The sequence below is a fragment of the Hippocampus bargibanti genome, linkage group LG02 (assembly GCF_051943395.1).
Source record: "Hippocampus bargibanti isolate YZ-2025 linkage group LG02, ASM5194339v1, whole genome shotgun sequence".
Classification (NCBI taxonomy): domain Eukaryota; kingdom Metazoa; phylum Chordata; class Actinopteri; order Syngnathiformes; family Syngnathidae; genus Hippocampus; species Hippocampus bargibanti.
In genome coordinates, this window is record NC_142735.1 from 31,958,914 (window position 1) to 31,977,492 (window position 18,579).

At 39.3% G+C, this 18,579-nt stretch overlaps 1 protein-coding gene across 4 annotated transcripts in view; it reads left to right on the forward strand.

The window, feature by feature from the left end:
- The window catches only part of ldb2a (LIM domain binding 2a), a 121,148-nt gene extending 106,298 nt beyond the window's left edge, over nt 1–14,850 (forward strand). For all 4 annotated transcript variants that reach the window (XM_088991033.1, XM_088991032.1, XM_088991030.1 and 1 more), the window contains exon 9: nt 12,682–14,850. In XM_088991033.1, coding sequence (XP_088847159.1) covers nt 12,682–12,915 — 234 coding nt within the window. In that variant the 3' untranslated portion in view covers nt 12,916–14,850. The remainder of the gene's footprint in view (nt 1–12,681) is intronic.
- The last annotated feature ends 3,729 nt before the right edge of the window (nt 14,851–18,579 follow it).

The following is an 18,579-nucleotide window of genomic DNA, read 5'->3' on the forward strand; positions in this document are numbered from 1 at the left end:
AAAACTACATAAATAACGCGATGGTAAATCATGTCACAGCCAATTGCGGTAATACGCATAATAAAAGTGTACGTTTAAACAAATTCCCAGCGGACAAATCAGCCATTTCCAACAGACCACAGCAGTAGAGCAGAGGCGAACGAGGAAGCTAACCAGAGTTAGCGATTCGGCACTTGGATAGGGGAAGTTTGATGCATGGTTACTCATTTAGTCACACTGCACGCTAACTGTGAGCTCACCTGGTGAAAGAGAGCAATCGCCATGTTAGTGGAGCAAACCGATTGGACAAACATCCACTTTACACCGTGTAATTTTTTACTCTGTAGCGCTGTCGGAGCTTTCTCGTCTCAACATCTGATGTTCGTGTGCTTGTTCGAAGTGTGGTGGTCTTCTTTGTGTGTGTGCGTAAAACCCACCCCTCTGTCCTCTACCACGGATTTTAACCAATCACGGGCCGCTTTACGGCTCTGATAAGCGGCTTCACATACTGGATGAAACGCAACTTGTGCGCCATCTTGTACATTTTCTGGGCGCGACATCGGAGTCCAGATCTTCACCGGTTTCATTGCTTGCAGACAGCTCGAATTGATACGGAAGGACTTCTTTAATTGATTGCAAACATTTATGCTTTCCTCTTCAGAACTATTTGAATCATACTCGTAACAAGAAAGCATCTTCTCCATATCTGAACTCTCTGACTGAAGCCATTGTTTTGATTCTGGAGCAAGGCAGTGTATGACCAATAGTGACGTCACGAACGAGGGGGCGGGACTTTGTGAATCTCCCCAGTTCCGAGCTCATTTTGTGGCAGTTTTGGGACACCTTAAGTCTGGGGTGTCAAAGTCATTTTTTGCCGCGGGCCACATTGTAGTTATGGTTTGCTCTCGAGGGCCGTTATGAATTTGGGGAATCCATTAGAATGTTTAAATCCCTTCAAATATTACATATAGAGCACACAGCAAATTAATGAATCAGAATCAGAATACCTTTATTTGTCCCACAATGGGGAAATTTGAAAATAACTCGTTTTCAAATCTGAAGTCAAGAATAATGACTTTTATTGTGGTTGACATCCAAAAATATGAAATTTTGGCTCAGATTTTAGCAATCATCATGGAATTTAACAAGTTTGATTTGCTTTCGCGGGCCGAAAAAAATGATGTGGCGGGCCGGATTTGGCCCGCGGGCCTTGACTTTGACACCTGTGCTTTAAGTCATTTTTATTGGTGTTTTGCATTTGACTAAAAATATCAGCCTGCGTGTTTTGGGTATTTTAGATGATATAAAACGTTTTTCTGATGTCAGTTCGGAAACAAAAAAATGGTATCGGTTGTCCTTTAAGTGGGTTACAGTTAGCCTAAGTATTTGTGCTAGCTTATTAATTCGTGTGCTTTTTATGGATAGCAAAGCACACCAAATTATATTTTTTTATTTGACTTGGCTGGTGTATTGAGTAATTATTCATTGGAAGACATTTTTCTGATAATTTTATTTTTTTTCATCACGTGAATACCCCCACGGCGCCCCTTTTGCATGCTACTGAACAGGTAAAAGTTTCTAGGTACGCTACAGTGACCTATATTCCACCACGATTGTTTCTGTCCAGTGAAGCGAGCGCACTCTGTACTCGCAGTCGTATATCATTGCATTTTTCTGAAGTACGTCATGGTTTTTCGCGAGATTTTCCAAGCTATGCAGTTTATGATGACATATTACACACATTTCCCTCCATGCTGGTTCTTGAAATTTCCCAATACGACAATGAGAAACTGGCAAAAAAATGGATTGAAGTTTACGCTCTTTCTGCTAAGACTACACTTTATAAAGGTGATTAAGTTGTATTTTTATAACTCATAGAAGTGGTAGAATATATATGTTTCTCCAGAACTGCCAAGTTTCAAGCAAAAAGAAGCATGAGCATATGTATATTTAGAGCGCGCAATTTTCTTTCCTAGTATTCAGTGACAGCCATTTTGGATTTCTGACGTTATCTCCCTGCATTTGATCGTTGATATTTGCTAATTTATATTTTCTTTTTTTTCTTGTGTTTTCTCTTGTTTAGAATTTCTAAAGCTTTCCAATGGTACCTTACTCGTTAAGATCTGCCAAAAATTAAGAAGGTTATGATAGTTTAAACTGTAATAAAGAACTCGGTCACAGATTTTCATTGTTTTAACTGTGTTATTACAGGCAGATTACAGGCAGAAAATCCCCTCATATTTCGAAATTTAAAAAATCCATTATTTCCTTATTATTTGTCATAGAACAATAATGTATACATCATTTGAAAGCTATTTAAATGCACTTTACGATGGTATTAGAAAATGTCTGATGAATTATTATTGAAAAATGTTGTCACATCCCTAGTTTCCGCACTCACAGTCAACTAAATATAGATTCACTCTGCAAACTTTTCTTGGCAAAGTTAAACTTTCAAAACAAATCTTTGTTTCACTTTTTTCCCCTCTCTCGCTGTACGAGTGTATAGAAAAAGAAAAAATAGGAAAAAAGCAAACGTATTCCGTCTGTCTCCTCCACACTGTGTCCTCGTTTGCTTTCGCTGCCGTGTCTGTCTGTGCTACGCTTTGCTGTCTCGTCATCTTCTCGCATTTGTTGCCCTCGTTGCTCTCTCCCACTCGCACAAGCTTCTCGCTCACACATACACACGCGCACACACGCACGCACGTTCAGACATGCATACACACCAGACGTGTGGTTGTTTTTTTTCCTCAAACAGGCAGTCTGGATTGATGCCAGCTCTCATTATTGCCTATGTGCCCCCCCCCCCACACACACACCCCACCCCCCATCTTACACCCCCATCCCATCCACTGCCTAACATTACTACCCCCCCCCCCCCTTATACACATACACACACATGCATTCACACGCCTCTTGAACACTAGCAGTGCGGATGCTAACACGCTGGCTACATATGTTGCACGCCTGCTGTCTTTGTCTGAGAAGTTGTTGGGCTTTTATTTTGTGTACGTGTGCGTTCGTGTGTGCGTGTGTGTGTTTGAGCGTGAGCCTACGTGAGCCCAATGACAACAAGCAGTGGACCCTTGCCAGGGGAGGAGGGAGGGGAGGTGGGTGGATGGAGGGGGTTCAGCTCAGGGTGGTGAAGGGGGGGACCACTGGAGGAGAGAATGTGTGCGTGTGTGCGTGTGTTGTCTGTGTGAGCGTGTGCCAGCGCGCTCACGCGTTTGCTTGTTTGCGAAAGGGTGCCTACAGGGTGCAACAGTGATCTCTAGTGGCCATTTGGGGCATAAGGAAAATAAGGAATACATCCATGTTCAGTTTCAGAATTCATAAAGCGGGAGATTTTCGCACTCGCGACTTTGTGGTGCGTGTTAAAATAATGTGAGCGTTACATAAGTGTCAATTAGAAGTTAATAAAACACAAAAAAGCTTTCATTGTTTCATTGACGACAATGATGTTAAAATCTCAAATCTGCGAAAGTATTTAGTTATTTATTTATTTATTTTACATCAAAGTTGAAAACTAGTTATTCATTAATTTGTTGAGCGCTCTATATAATAATACATTGTATTTATAAGCACCTTTCAAAACTCTCAAGGGCACTTAACAGGCACAAGATAAGAACTTTTTTTTTCTGTGGGTGAGCAGCGGCAGCCATACGCGCCAGCGTTCACTCAACCCAGAAATCTACACTACTAACTCAAATATAAAATGGTCATCGCAAAAATAGTTCCGAACAATTAACTAGTGCCGTACTGATGAGATCAGCGAGTAATTGAGAGTTTTGTAGTAACCCCACTTTCTAGGCAGGGCAAGTTGGCAAAAATTAGACGACTATGAAAACACAAAATAGCATCAGAAAGATAGATGTTGCTATGCTACCATTTAGCCACTCACAATGTTTCTTTTTATATAATATGTGGCGAGGATTAAACATTCCCCAAACTCAACGACCCCGAGACAAAACCATAGCTACAAGTGTAATAATAATAATAATAATAATAATAATAATAATAATACATTTCATAAGCGGCTTTCAAAATTTGACACCTTTGCCAGCGCTTTGTTCCATTTTCAGCTGTTGTTAAAGTGACATATACATCACTATGTATTGTTTTGTATATGTCAACCGGGAATGTATAATACAGTCATATGGATGTAACGACAGTCTGTGATCCTCACTATGCCGCATCAATGTTAGGGGTTCTTTGCAGATGATAAAGAATATGTGCCTGTGAATATTGTTAACAATTTGTCAATGTGGTGCTCTTTCATTTGTGTTGATATATCAATTTCGGAAATGGTTGACACTGCAACCGAGGGTGTGTTCTGTTAGCTGTAGATGTATATACTGTATGTAGTGTAATGCTATAAGTTCAGTTTGAAATGATGTTCAGGTATTTTTTGTGGATTTCCAGAATTAAAGGTAAATACAGTGATACCACGGTTTACGAACGCCTTGGCTAATGAACTTTTCGGTTTACGAACGTTAAACTCACAAGAATTTAATCTTGGCATACAAACTATTTTTCGGGATACACACGGAGCCACAATGAGTGATGTGTCATTCGCGAACGAGCCCGTTCTCCTAACAAGGAAATGGCTGCCGATTTTTTTTGTCCTCTATTCCCCGCCCCCAGTCTTCGGTTAAAGGCGCATGTGATTGGTCAAGAATGCAGCAGTGAGGGGGGGGGGTTACAGAAACACAGAGCTGCAAATAAAAATAGATAGGCAAACAACAGAGAGAGACGTCTGTGCAAGCTCTCAGTCGTACAGGAGTGGTCCATCGATGAGAAGGTTTCTTCAGCCGTCATCTGTAGAAATTTGAAGGTTTCGGACGTTTCGCCTCCTATCCAAGAGGCTTCGTCAACGAACTAAAGTCTGACTGGTCGTGTCGGCCCTATTTATATATCCCTAATGATTAACAGAGAGAGAGTGAGAAAATTGATAGAAAACACAGTGATGTTTCATTTCAACATTATTGATAGTTCAAAGGCAGGGTGTAGACTGCAAGGTTAAAACATCCCATCAACCAGGCTCCACAAATAACCAGCACAACCCATCAGTACAATTTGAAGAGAAAGGACAAGCAAGGGAATCAGCTATTAATGAAGTTTCTAGTGTGCCTGCCTGCATCTGTTGCTGTTTCAATATCACAACTTCCAAAATGTACAACCCAGAGCTCCTTGAGACACTTGATGGAAAAAGCTATAAACCCAGCTAAACAGAACACAATTAATGAGGAACTAGGTAAAATTATCGCAGAGAAAGCATGGCAACTTCACTTGGATATCGTCAAGAGGCAACCTGGAAGTTCATCATCCATTGATGATTTCAAGGCTAGCCACAGGTGGTTCGAGAACTTTGGATAGGATTGGATTGGATATGCCTTTATTAGTCTCACAGTGGAGAAATTTACATTTCACAGCAGCAAAGTGATGAAAGGAATGAAAGTAGAAAAACAAAATACATGAGCTGCTGGAAAGGCAGCTACTCTCGCGGCGCCGTCTTGAAGTCAAAACTTTAAGCGTCATACAGGGATTCATATTATCATTCGTCATGGTGAGGCAGCCAGTTCTGACGATAAAGCTGCCAAAGCTTACAAGGAATCATTCAAGATGGTGGAAGAAGACTACGTTCCTCATCAAGTGTTTAATGCTGATGAAACCGGCCACTCCGTTCCATCAGGCCATCAACGACCATCACAAAGGTAAATAAAAAGACTTTATTATACAGTACAGTTTTTCTTTAATTACAATTTCTTTAATTACAATAACATAGCACATTTATTATACATAAAACAAGGTATATTTTGTGTAGTTTTAAGGCTTATAAAATTAAAAGGAGAAAATTATGTTTTATCAGGACCTGGTAACAGATTATTCTCATTTTAATGGTTTCCTATGGGAAAATAATGTTTGGGATATACACTTTTCGCCTTACACCCTCTGTCTGAGAACCAATTAAGTTCATAAGCCAAGGTATCAGTATAAAAATGGCTATTGAAACAGTCATTACGAATGCCATGGGTGCATCCAAAGTCTCGTTCTGACTGATTCAACTAGCACCGAGGCTAACTCGTAACGAGATGAGTAGTCAAGTAGGCAGCGCTAATTAGCCAGCAATTAACACGCCGCCAAGTCCCGCACTCGCCACCAGCTGTTGTCATTAGAGGTGTTTTTGGCAGTCTGCGGCCGCGTTGGGGGGGTTCCAGAGGAAGGTTGACGGGGCTCCTCATGGGAACAGATGGCAAACAGGGGAAGCTTGTTGGCAATCAGCACATTTTTTTTGAGCTAATGACTTCATTAGCTATGCAAATGGATAAATCAGAGTGGATATTGTCATTTAGTTTAAAAGCGCACCTAAATTAATTAGCCCGATTAAGGCATAGATGGGTGGAAAAAGGCTTGTTTGGATGTTTAATTTTTATTTTGGGTGACTTTGATAAATCAAGTGAGAAACACACTGGGCATGTGATTAGCACTTTGGCCCCAAGGTCTTAAAGGACAACCGACACCATTTTTTTTGTTTCCTAACTGACATCAGAAAAACGTTTTGTAGCATCTAAATTACCCAAAACAGGCAGGCTGATATTTTTAGTAAAATTAAAAACACCAATAAAAATGACTTAAAGTGTGCCAAAACTACTTCAAAATGACCTCGAGATGGCGAGTTTCAGAAGGTCCCGCCCCCTTGTTCATGACGTCACACCAAGACGTCTTGCCTTGCTCGAGAATCAAAAAAATGGCTTCAGATTCGGAGAAGATGCTTTCTTGTTACTCATCCAGTTCTGAATATGATTCAAATAGTTCTGGAGAGGAAAGCATAAACGTTTGCAATCGATTAAAGAAGTAATTCCGTATCAATTCGAGGCGCCAGGACTCCAATGTAGCGTCTGAGAAAATGCACAAGATGGCGCTCAGGCGCATTTGGAAATGGGCTGATTTGTCTGCTGGGAATTTGTCTTTTATCAAATAGTAGTCTTGGTGCAACACACGATTCACCATCGCCTTATTTATGTGTTTTCCTTCTAATTTCGGCATCAACACAGATCAACGCAAAGTTTTCAGTACCCAAAATGCATTACGTGTCGCTTTCTCAGTCAGTGACGATACCTACCGTGACGTCACGGTATGTATTGTCACCAACTCAAAAACCTGAATATTCAGCGCGAGTCTTAAAATGTAAAATATAGCTATATGCGGTGGAATCTTTGTAAAATACGCTCAGTAGAAGTCATTTGAAGTGATTTTACAAATTATGGACACAACTTGTCCGACGTCGTCGGTTGTCCTTGAAGGTTCTGGGTTTGAATCTCAGCTCTGGCTTTTGCCCTGTGTGGAGTTTACGCGTCCTCATTGGAGTACGACGACTTTGTCCCTCATTCCAGAATCAGACTCCTTGAATTAATTCGATGCCGACTTTCCTTTCAATCAGTGGCGAGCCGTGCATTTCATAGCTAGGCCTTCAGTAGTACTATATCTGAATAAAACCACAGCTGCGACTGTAAAAAGTGTGGCGTGATTGACTACAAGTGCACTAGAGAGAACCATTAGCCAGGAAATAACTGTCTGACCTTTCTTAAGGATGTGCACCTTTTTTTGAAAAGTCCGTCGTGAAAATGGCTTGAACAGTAAATTTCCACCAAATCCATTTCTTCTCCTCCTTTTGTCATTTTGGGTTGACAAAACCGCCATTAAATTAACACAACAAATTCTCTTATGCAGCTGGCTACCGATAATAATAATAATAATAATAATAATAATAATAATAATAATAATAATAATAATAATAATAATAATAATAAATAGACCGCTAATAGACAGCTAATAGATAGCTATTAAATAGCTAGCCAGCCAGCTAGACCGCTAATAGATAGCTAATGGCTATCTAATGACCAAGGACAGCCATACACATCAAAATCTTGCGGTGGGGGACGGGGGGGGGGGGGGGGGGGGGGGGGGCGATAAAGCCCTGGTCAGACCTCTGGCAATGTTTTTTTTTCTCTTTAACAAGGGGGCAGCATTTGCCTTTTGTACAGCTGTCGTCACTTGCACCACATATTACTCCGGACCCATATAACTTTAGAATTAGCTCTCTTTTTCTGCTGAAAGAAGAGAGTCTAAGGTTTATTACGCTGCATTGTATGTTGATGTAGTCCTAAAAGTCAATATTCTGTGGGTCCTGGAATTTGAGTGAAAATGACAAAAATCCTGGCACTGGAGTGGACACATTTTTACACATCGGCTGGCAGTGAATGAGTTAATATTCTGTAACCAACAATAAGAAATTTAATTGATGAAGACATTTTCTGGAGGAAATGTTCTGCCCAGCAACAGCAATGTCTGCCCTGGTGATCAGCCCAGAGCGCACTTCACCTATTGTCCAAAGTCCAGTGGGACAGTTTGACCAATGACACTAATCACCTTAACCACAACTGGAAATGGTTTCTGATCATTTCTGTTTCTGATCAAAGGACAACCGACACCTCCGGACAAGTTGCCATCCATAATTTGTCAAATCACTTCAAATGACTTCTACTGAGCGCATTTTACAAAGATTCCAGCGCATATAGCTATATTTTACGTTTTAAGACTCACGCTGAATATTCAGGAAGTCTTGTTTTCGAGTTGATGATGATGCCCGAAGTGACGTCACGGAGGGAACGCCCCTGACCGAGAAAGCGACACACAATTCATTTTGGGTCATTTTTTTCATCTCAAAACACCGTGGTGATCGCGAAATTAGAATTAAACTCCATAAATAACGCGATAGTGAATCGTTGTGTGATGCATAAAGAAGGTGTAAGTTTACACAAATTCCCAGCGGCCAAATCAGCCCATTTCAAATGGAGCGTGTGCGCCATCTTGTGCATTTTCTGGGCGCTACATTGGAGTCCAGACGGCTCGAATTGATACGGATGCACTTCTTTAATCGATTGCAAACACGTATGCTTTCCTCTTCAGAACTACAGTAAAGTCTCGTTATATCGATATCGGATATATCGATAGTCCCGGTTATATCGATACTATTTCTATGCACGCACGGAGAAAATTACATACAAACAGGGTCGGATATATCGATAGTCCCGGTTGTATCGATATTTTTTCGGACTCCCTTGAATATCGATATAACGAGACTTTACTGTATTTGAATCATATTCATAACTGGATGAGAAACAAGAAAGCATTTTCTCCGAATATGAACTCACTGAAGCCATTGTTTTGATTCTGGAGCAAGGCAGTTTGTGAAGGAGTATCCTGGCGTGACGTCACAAACAAGAGGGCGGGACTTTCTGAATCTTCCAAGTTCCGAGCTCATTTTGTGGCAGTTTTGGGACACTTTGAGTCATTTTTATTGGTGTTTTGCATTTGACTAAAAATATCAGCCTGCGTGTTTTGGGTATTTTAGATGCTATAAAACATTTTTCTAATGTCAGTTAGGAAACAAAAAAATGGTGTCAGTTGTCCTTTAAGGTATGTGTCCATCTGCATTTGCGGCATTTTTGGGCTGTTATGATATGATTGCATCAGTCAGCAAATCTTGTAGTGTGTACATGTTTGTCCAGTGTACGTGTGTTATTGTAGTGCAACGAGCCGGGCAGCGTTGACACACATGACCACTGAAGCGTGTGCTCCATTTAGTAGTCTTGCTTCCAACCAGGTTTCAGTCGTAGGGTGCAGTAGTTTCTGGTGTTTTTTGGGAATCTTTTGATTCAAATTGAATTTTAGATAATGTCCTTTTATTTGCTCTTATATAAATATTTGGGTTTTGTGGCACCTGTTCCCCCACTAAATTCCAATCAAACTACCAAATACATTGTATCTGACGATATGTCCTTCCCTGTTTAACATCCACTCCAGTGCCAGGGTTTTCGTCATTGTCGCTTGAATTCCAGGACCCACAGGATATTGAGTTTTACGACTACATAAACGTTCAATGCAGGGTCAGAAACCTTAGGCTCTCTTCTTTCATCAGAAAAAAACGAGTTACAGTGATACCTCAGCTTACGAAATGAATTGGTTCCCAAAAAGTGTGTGTAAGGCGAAAAGTTTGTCTTCCAAACATTAATTTCCCATAGGAAACTATTAAAAATGAAAATAATCTGTTTCCAGGTCCCCATAAAACATAATTGTCAACTAAATAAGCCTTAAAACGACACATAATATACCTTATTTTATGTATAATAAATGTGCTATTGTATTGTAATGAAAGAAATAAAGTGTACTGGATAATAAAGCCGTTTTATTGACCTTTCTGATGATCGTTGATGTAGTTGCCTCTTGACGAAATCCGAATGAAGTTGCTGTGCTTTCTCGGGGATATTACCCTCACTCACACTGTCCCCTGCTAGCTGCTTTTCGTTCATCTAAATCAACAGAAAATTCTCAACCTCTTCTATTGCTTGAGAAAGTTGCTTGTTGTTAGATAGTGAATAGAAAGCAAATAGAGAGCAAATAGATAACTAGCTAGGTACCCAACTACCTAGGTAGCGAGGTAGCCAGCCTTTCAATACTCTCAAGGTCATTTTACAGTCACAGGATCAGTTTTTCTGCAGTTGAGCAGTGTCAGCCACATGCGCCAGTGTTCACTAAACCCGGAAGTCACTCAAATAGATAGAAAGCTAGTTAGATAGATAACAGATATCTAATAGATAGCTCTCTAGCTAGTTAGATAGCGAATAGATAGCAAATAGATAGCTAGCTAGGTAGCCAGCGACCTAGTTAGATAGCAAATAGATGGCAATAAGATAGCTTGCTAGGTAGCCAGCTAGCTAGTTAGATAGTGAATAGATAGCAAATAGAGAGCGAACAGATAGCTAGCTAGTTAGCCAACTACCTAGCTATCTAGCTAGGTAGCCAGCCTTTCAAAACTCTCAAGGTAACTTTACAGTCACAGGATCAGTCTTTCTGCGGGTGAGCAGCGGCAGCCATACACGCCAGTGTTCACTCAACCTGGAATAACACAAATAGATGGAAAGTTAATTAGCTCGCTAATAGATAACTCATAGATAGCTAGCTAGTTAGATAGCGTATAGATAGCAAATAGATAGCTAGCTAGGTAGCCAGCTCGATAGCTCAAGTGAGAAACATTGTGTCAACAGACTCTATTTGCCATTGTTTGCCATTCAAACAGTCTGTTGTGCAACGAGAGTGCATATGAATCATATTGTGGTGTACTATGGTGTACATACTGTCGCTGCGGAGTGGAAATGTTCACTCAACTGTGCTCATTTGTTTCACATCCTGCTAAATTTAAGCGTTGCGATCCAAGTTCGTCGTTGTGCAACTTTGTGGTTTTCCTGTGCTTCACTCATGTAGATGCAAAACAGGATGAGCTGCCAACACAATTGCACTTTTTTGTGTGTATATGTCTGAGAAATGACAATCAAATATTGTGTAACATAACCATCTTGGCAATTACGGTTTCCCAATGGAGGGTCGTTATAACTGTGAATTTTGTGAAACCACATAATATGTACCAGTGGCGGACCGTCAATAATAATAATAATAATGATAATAATAATAATAATAATAATAATAATAATAATAATAATAATAATAATAATAATAATAATAATAATAATAATTCATTTATTTTCTAAGCGCCTTTCAAAACTCTAAAGGTCACAAGTTACATTTGGGATGGTCGTTGATGGCTTGATGGAATGGGGTGGGAGGAGGTCGGAGGGAGGGAATTGCTGTTCGGAAATAGAGTCACATTCCATAAGCACTGTAATTAAAGAAATAAACTGTACTATATAATAAAGTCGTTTTATTTAACTTTGTGATGGTCGTTGATGGCCTGATGGAATGGAGTGGCCGGTTTCATCAGCATTAAACACTTCATGAGGAACGTAGTCTTCTTCTTTCACCATCTTGAGCAATGATTCCTTGTAAGCTTTGGCAACTTTATCGTCAGAACTGGCTGCCTTGCCATGACGAATGACACTATGAATCCTTGTACGACGCTTAAAGTTCTCAAACCATCATCAATGCATGACAAACTTTAAGGTTGCCTCTTGACGATATCCGAGTGAAGTTGCTGTGCTTTTTCTACGATAATTTTAACTAGTTCATCATCAATTGTGTTCTGTTTAGCTGGGTTGATAGCTTTTTGCATCGAGTGTACAGACGGCTTGTGCGGGTTATTTGTGGAGCCTGACTGATGGGATATTTTAACCTTGCAGTCTACACTCTGCCTTTGAACTATCAATAAAGTTGAAACAAGTCCAAATTTCACGGTATTTTTTATCCATTTCCTTACTCTCTGTCGTCTGCCTATGTATTTAAATTGCAGCTCTGTGTTACTGTAACCCCACCCCCCACCCCCACTGCTGCGTTCTTGACAAATCATGTGTGGTTTTAACGAAGACTGGGGGCGGGGAATAGAGGACAAAAAAGTCCACTGCTATTTCATTGTTGTGCTCCATCTGTATCCCCAAAAAATAGTTCAGATGTCAAGATTAAATTCTCGTGAATTTAACGTTCGTAACCCGAAAAGTTTGTTAGCCAAGGCGTTCGTAAGCCGAGGTATCACTGTATGTTAAAATGTTGAATTTTTTCTAACATGTACACAGAAAATATTATATCTCTGATAATTGGCACAATTGTTGGGAAACATTAGTGTGAGAGAAGCAAATAGGACGTGAACACAATGGAATCTCTCTTCAATCTCTTTTTTTCCGCAATTCCCAGGACGTGATGGTGGTGGGTGAGCCCACGCTGATGGGCGGTGAATTCGGCGACGAAGACGAGCGCCTGATCACCCGCCTGGAGAACACGCAGTACGACGCCACCAACGGCCTGGACGATGACGACGACTTCAGCGGTTCGCCGGCGCTGACCAACAACGGACCGTGGAGCAGCAAGGCTCCCAACGGTGGGCCCGACGGCAAAGCGGAGAATACGGCGCCGCAGGCGTCGCAGTAGGAGGAGCAATTTGCTGAACAATGACAGCAATCATCGCCACCGCGACCGGTTTAGGAAAAATGAACAAGTTAATGTACAAAAGAAAAAAACAAAATGTGGACTTGTTTTAGGGGGAAAGAGAAGTTTTCGGTTGACTATCGCTTGGTTGGTGATTGGTGGACAAGAGTCACATGACATTACACAATGGCGCTTGAGGACGTTTTGTTGTTTTTAAAGGAACCAGCTTACATTTTTTGAGGCCACTGTCGTTATTCTCGACTTTTTTGTCTGTTTCCAAATGATCAAGAAAAGACAGTTACTTTGTTTTGATTTTCGGCAGCGCGGTGTTTGAATGGGGTCATACGGACACTTTTGAGCTTTTGATTCAAATCGTGAATCTTGGACACATCTCAAAAATTGCATGACAGTTTCATTGAACATTAACTCATTCACTGCCAGACATGTTAAAAAAATGTGTCCACTCCAGTGGACCGTTTTTGTCATTGTCGCTCGAATTCCAGGACCCACAGAATATTGACTTTTAGGACTACATCGACATTCATTTCCCAATAAGAAACCTTAGACTTTCTTCTTATATCAGAAAAAAATAGTTAATTCCTAAATGATATGGATCTGCAGTTATATGAGCTTGAAATGAGGGCGTCTGTCCAAAATACAATACATATTGATTGATATAGTGCTTTAACAACAACTGAAGCTGTCACGAAGCGCTAACATGGAAAAAAGGGAAATGCTGCCCCCTCGTTGTGGAATGGAAAAAAAACATTGCCAGAGGCCATGGCCAGCGCTTTTTCAGCACCCAAACAAGAAAAAAAAAAAACCCAAACAAATTCGGGAATGCCGTTCTACATTATATTTTCAATTCCCGAATAAATTTATGAATGCTAGATAATCAGTCAATGTGAATGCCAGATGATGTGAAAAAATGTGTCCACATTCCAGGACCCACAGAATATTGTGTTTTAGGACGACATAAACATTCAATGCAGCATAAGAAACCTTAGACTCTCTTCTTTTATCTGAAAAAAGAGTTAATTCCTAAATGATATGGTTCTGGACTTATATGAGCTTGAAATGAGGGCAGCTGTCTAAAATACAATGCAATACATACATATTGGTTCATGTAGCGCAACAGCTGAATCTGGAACAAAGCGTTAACATAGAGAAAAGGGAAATGCTTGTGAAAAACAATAAACATTGCCAGAGGCCATGGCCAGTGCTTTATCAGCACCCAAGCATGAAAAAAAACAAAACCTGAACAAATTCGGGAATGTCGCTCTACGTCATATTTTATATGTCATAAATTAATTCGGGAATGGCATTGAATGAGTTAAATTGACTTTCGGTGTGAATGATTGTGTAACTGTGCTCTGTAATTGGCCACGAATCAGTGCAGAGTACTGGTAACATCCGACTTACGACCATGTTCCGTTCCGACCAAACGGTCCTAAGTCAAACTGGTCGTAAGTCGAAATCCATTCAAAATGTTGAGTAGAGACTCGGAGGCTAAATGACTAGCAAATTTTCCCCCCTCTGGTGCCATCACACGGTCGATTGCTGTGCGAGAGTGAGATGCTGGCTTGCCAAAATGGTTGTACGCGTTGCCGGCCTGTAGCGCGTTGTAGTGCCAGGCGTCAAATTAAAATGTTAAAAATAGGGTCTGGAGGTCGTGGTCGTAAGTATGGGTGGTCGTAAGTTGAGCTGGTTGTAAGTCGGATGTTACCTGTATATCCCACCATGCAGCCAGGGTTAGCTCAACAGAGTAAACTACGGGATGACCTCACATGCTGGTTCCCACCATTTATTTCCATGCAAAGCAATTGGATTCGGTCTCCTGCTCTGTGCTTGTGTTTATTAAAACAAACTAACCAAAAAAAATGAAACAAAAATTAAAAAAAGAGAAAATAAAAGACATTTTGGTTTAATTTTCCCAAACTGCATGATTTTATAGGATTTTCTTGATTTTTTTTGGGTTAATTTCGTATATGTGCTTTATAAAAAAAATAATAAAATGAAAAAAAAAACATGCACACAACAATCTGATTGTCCTCTCACTATCAGTTTGGGAAGGTTTTGAAGTGTAAATCGAAGTCTATTTTGTCCCTGAGCCACAAAAACTTGCCGTTTCTCACCCAATTGAAAGTTCATTACGTCGAAATACTACAGAACGGGCTTTGTTAGTTTAAAATTCTTTGGCAGTTTGAAGTGTTTTCTGGACTTTTTGTGGTTGCGTTAATTTATATAGTGATTACCAGAGCAACAGACAGCTCTTTTGATGGACATTAGCTTTTTTATCTGGGCACGCTAGCAACTCTTCTGCCATTTGCAACTGGACGGACTAGGAAACATATTAGCTATCTAGCTAGAAAGCTATCTATTAGCTATCTAGCTAGCTATTAGCAATATAATAATAATAATAATAATAATAATAATAATAATAATAATAATAATAATAATAATAATAATAATAATAATAATAATAATAATCCATTACCTTTTAAGCGTGTTTCAAAGCTCTCAATGACACTTTAAAGTCACAGACAAGCATAGGTACTATAATGAATAAAATACAATCACAAATAGAATACAATAAATAGAATACAATTAAAAATAGAAAGGAGAGAGCTACACAGAAAAAAGTATATATATATATATATATATATATATATATATATATATATATATATATATATATATATATATATATATATATATATATATATATATATATATATATATATATATATATATATAGCTAGCTATTTGAGTCAGGAAACATATTAGCTATCTAATTAGCTAGCTATCTATTAGGTAGCTATCTAGCATTCTATTAGCTAGCTATTGTTCCTCAAAGCTAGATAGCACATAGCTAGCTGGCTGGCTATTCGCTATCTATTAGCTAACTGGCAATCTAACTGGCTGGCTATTAGTTATCTATTGGCTATCTGTTTGCCAGCTGGCTATTTGTTATCTATTATCTAGCTGCCGATCTATCTGGCTGGCTATTAGCTATCTATTGGCTATTTGTTAGCTAGATAGCTAGCTTTCTATCTTTTTGAGTTATTCCGGGTTAATTGAACGCTGGCGCGCGTGGCTGCCGCTGCTCACCCACAGAAAAACTTATCCTGTGACTTTAAAGTGACCTTGAGTGTTTTGAAAGTCGCTTAGAAATTAAATGTATTATTATTATTATTATTATTATTATTATTATTGTAAAAAGCAGTTTGTTTTCTACAGGAGGTTCTATATTTGTCCTGGGTGGTTGGAAATAAATGCCCATGGTGCCCCCTATCCTCTTTTAGCTAGTGCACAACCAAAGCAACAATAAAACCCATTTCAAATCCAATCCAATCCGATTTCTTGTCGATTTGGTGCAGATCAAAAATGAAGCGACCTTCTAGAAATGCTGCGCCATCCCTTTAAATATGTTCACAAACGTCTTCATTTGAGTCTTGACTTGACTGACTCGACTTGCAAAATTTGGGATTTTTCTGCCTTATTTTCTGTAAAGTTTACAATCAGAACCAAAGCGTAATGCGTATGGGGATTGATTCCATGAAGCTACGAAATCCAACAACAGTGTGTTTAAAACAATGTTGGCTGTTGGAAAGGCATCCGATATTTTACACCGGTGTAAAAAATGCAATGTCTCTCTCTTCAGTTTTCAACCAAATCGGTTTTCGGACACGTTTCTGGAACGGATTATGGTCAAAAACTCAAGTTTGACTGTAACTGTTGTGAAATACACTCTCTGGAACACAACAAACAATTTAAAAGTGGGCACAGCATTTGTGGAGTATCCTAGCGAGCTACCTAGACAGCTCATTGATAGCTAACTAGATAGCTAGTTAGCTAGTGAGATAGCTAATAGATAGCAGATAGATAGATAGCAAGATAGCGAGCTAGCTAGAGAGCTAATGGATAGCTAGCGAGATAGATAGGTAGCTAGATAACTGGCTAGTGAGTTAGAGATAGCTAATAGATAGCTAGATAGCTGGGTAGCAAGATAGCTAATAGATAGCAAATAGATAGATAGATAGATAGATAGATAGATAGATAGATAGATAGATAGATAGATAGATAGATAGATAGATAGCGACCTAGCTAGACAGCTAATAGATAGCTAACTATATAGATAGCTAGCAAGTATGATAGCTAATAGATAGCAAATAGATAGATAGCTAACTAGATAGCTAGCTAGCGAGATAGCTCATAGATAGCAAATAGTTAGCTAGCTTGGTAGCCAGCTAGATAGCTAGCTAGATAGCCAGATAGACAGCTAGATAAATAGCTAGCTACTAGTTATCTATTAGCCAGCTCGCTACCTTTCTATCTATTTGAGATATTCCTGGTAGAGTATCCTGGGCCTGGAAAATGACCTTGAGAGTTTTGAAAGGCGCTTATAAGTCCATCCATCCATCCATCCATCCATCCATCCATTGGATTGGATTGGATATGCCTTTATTAGTCTCACAGTGGAGAAATTTACATTTCACAGCAGCATCCATCCATTTCCCGTACCCCTTATTCCGCATTACAGTGAAATGTACGATTATTATTAGGAGGTATTAGTATTAGTATTAGTATTAGTATTAGTATTAGTATTAGTATTAGTATTAGTATTATCTTCCCGACTTTGCTAGTTTCCATTAAAAAAAAAACATTTTTTTGCAAAGTCTCTGTGTGAAAGAAGCTACGATGAAGCTGCACATTTCATGCAGCCTGTCAAAATCTGAATGTTTCCTCCTTTTATTCTATGCCTCTGTTTTATAAAAACATGTAAGATTGGCAATATAAAATGATAATTATTCACCAATGCAATTAACTCATTCACTTCCACATGATGTGCAAAAATCTGTCCACTCCAGTGCCAGGGTTTTTGTCATTGTCACTTCAATTCCAGGACTCACAGAATATTTAGTTTTAGGACTATATAAACATTTAATTTAGCATTAGAAACCTGAGAACATCTTCTGTCATAAAAAAAATAGTGAATTCCTAAGTTATATGGGTCTGGATTTATCTGAGCTTGAAATGGGGGCAGTTGTGCAAAATACATGCATACATATTAATTTATACAGTGATACCTTGGCTTACGAACTTAATTGGTTCCCAGAAAGTGTGTGTAAGGCGAAAAGTGTGTCTTCCAAACATTAATTTCCCATAGGAAACCATTACAATGAGAATAATCTGTTCCCAGATCCCCATAAAACATACTTTTCTACTAAATAAGCCTTAAAACTACACAAAATATACCTTATTTTATATATAATGGCCAGCGCTTTATCGGCACCCAAGCTGAAAAAAAAATAATTGGTAATGACGTCATATTTTAATTCCCGAATCAATTTGTGAATGGCATCGAATGAGTTTAAATCAGGACCATAACAGAGATGGGACAACATCGGCATGTTGAGGAATTCACAACTGACCTGACAATAGGCCACCTTGGCTGGGTACTATGTAAAAGGCGATTTTTTTTACGCCGATGATGTCTGTCATCTGACACAGGAAACACAAAGAAATATCTCAACTTTGCTCAGTCTGACTGAAAACCAAAGGCAGAAAAATGTCTGTTACTTTCTTGTGCTTTGGCAATGATGTTGACATTTTGCAGGATATTTGTGTAAAAAGGGGGCTGCACTTAAACTAACCTTGTGAACC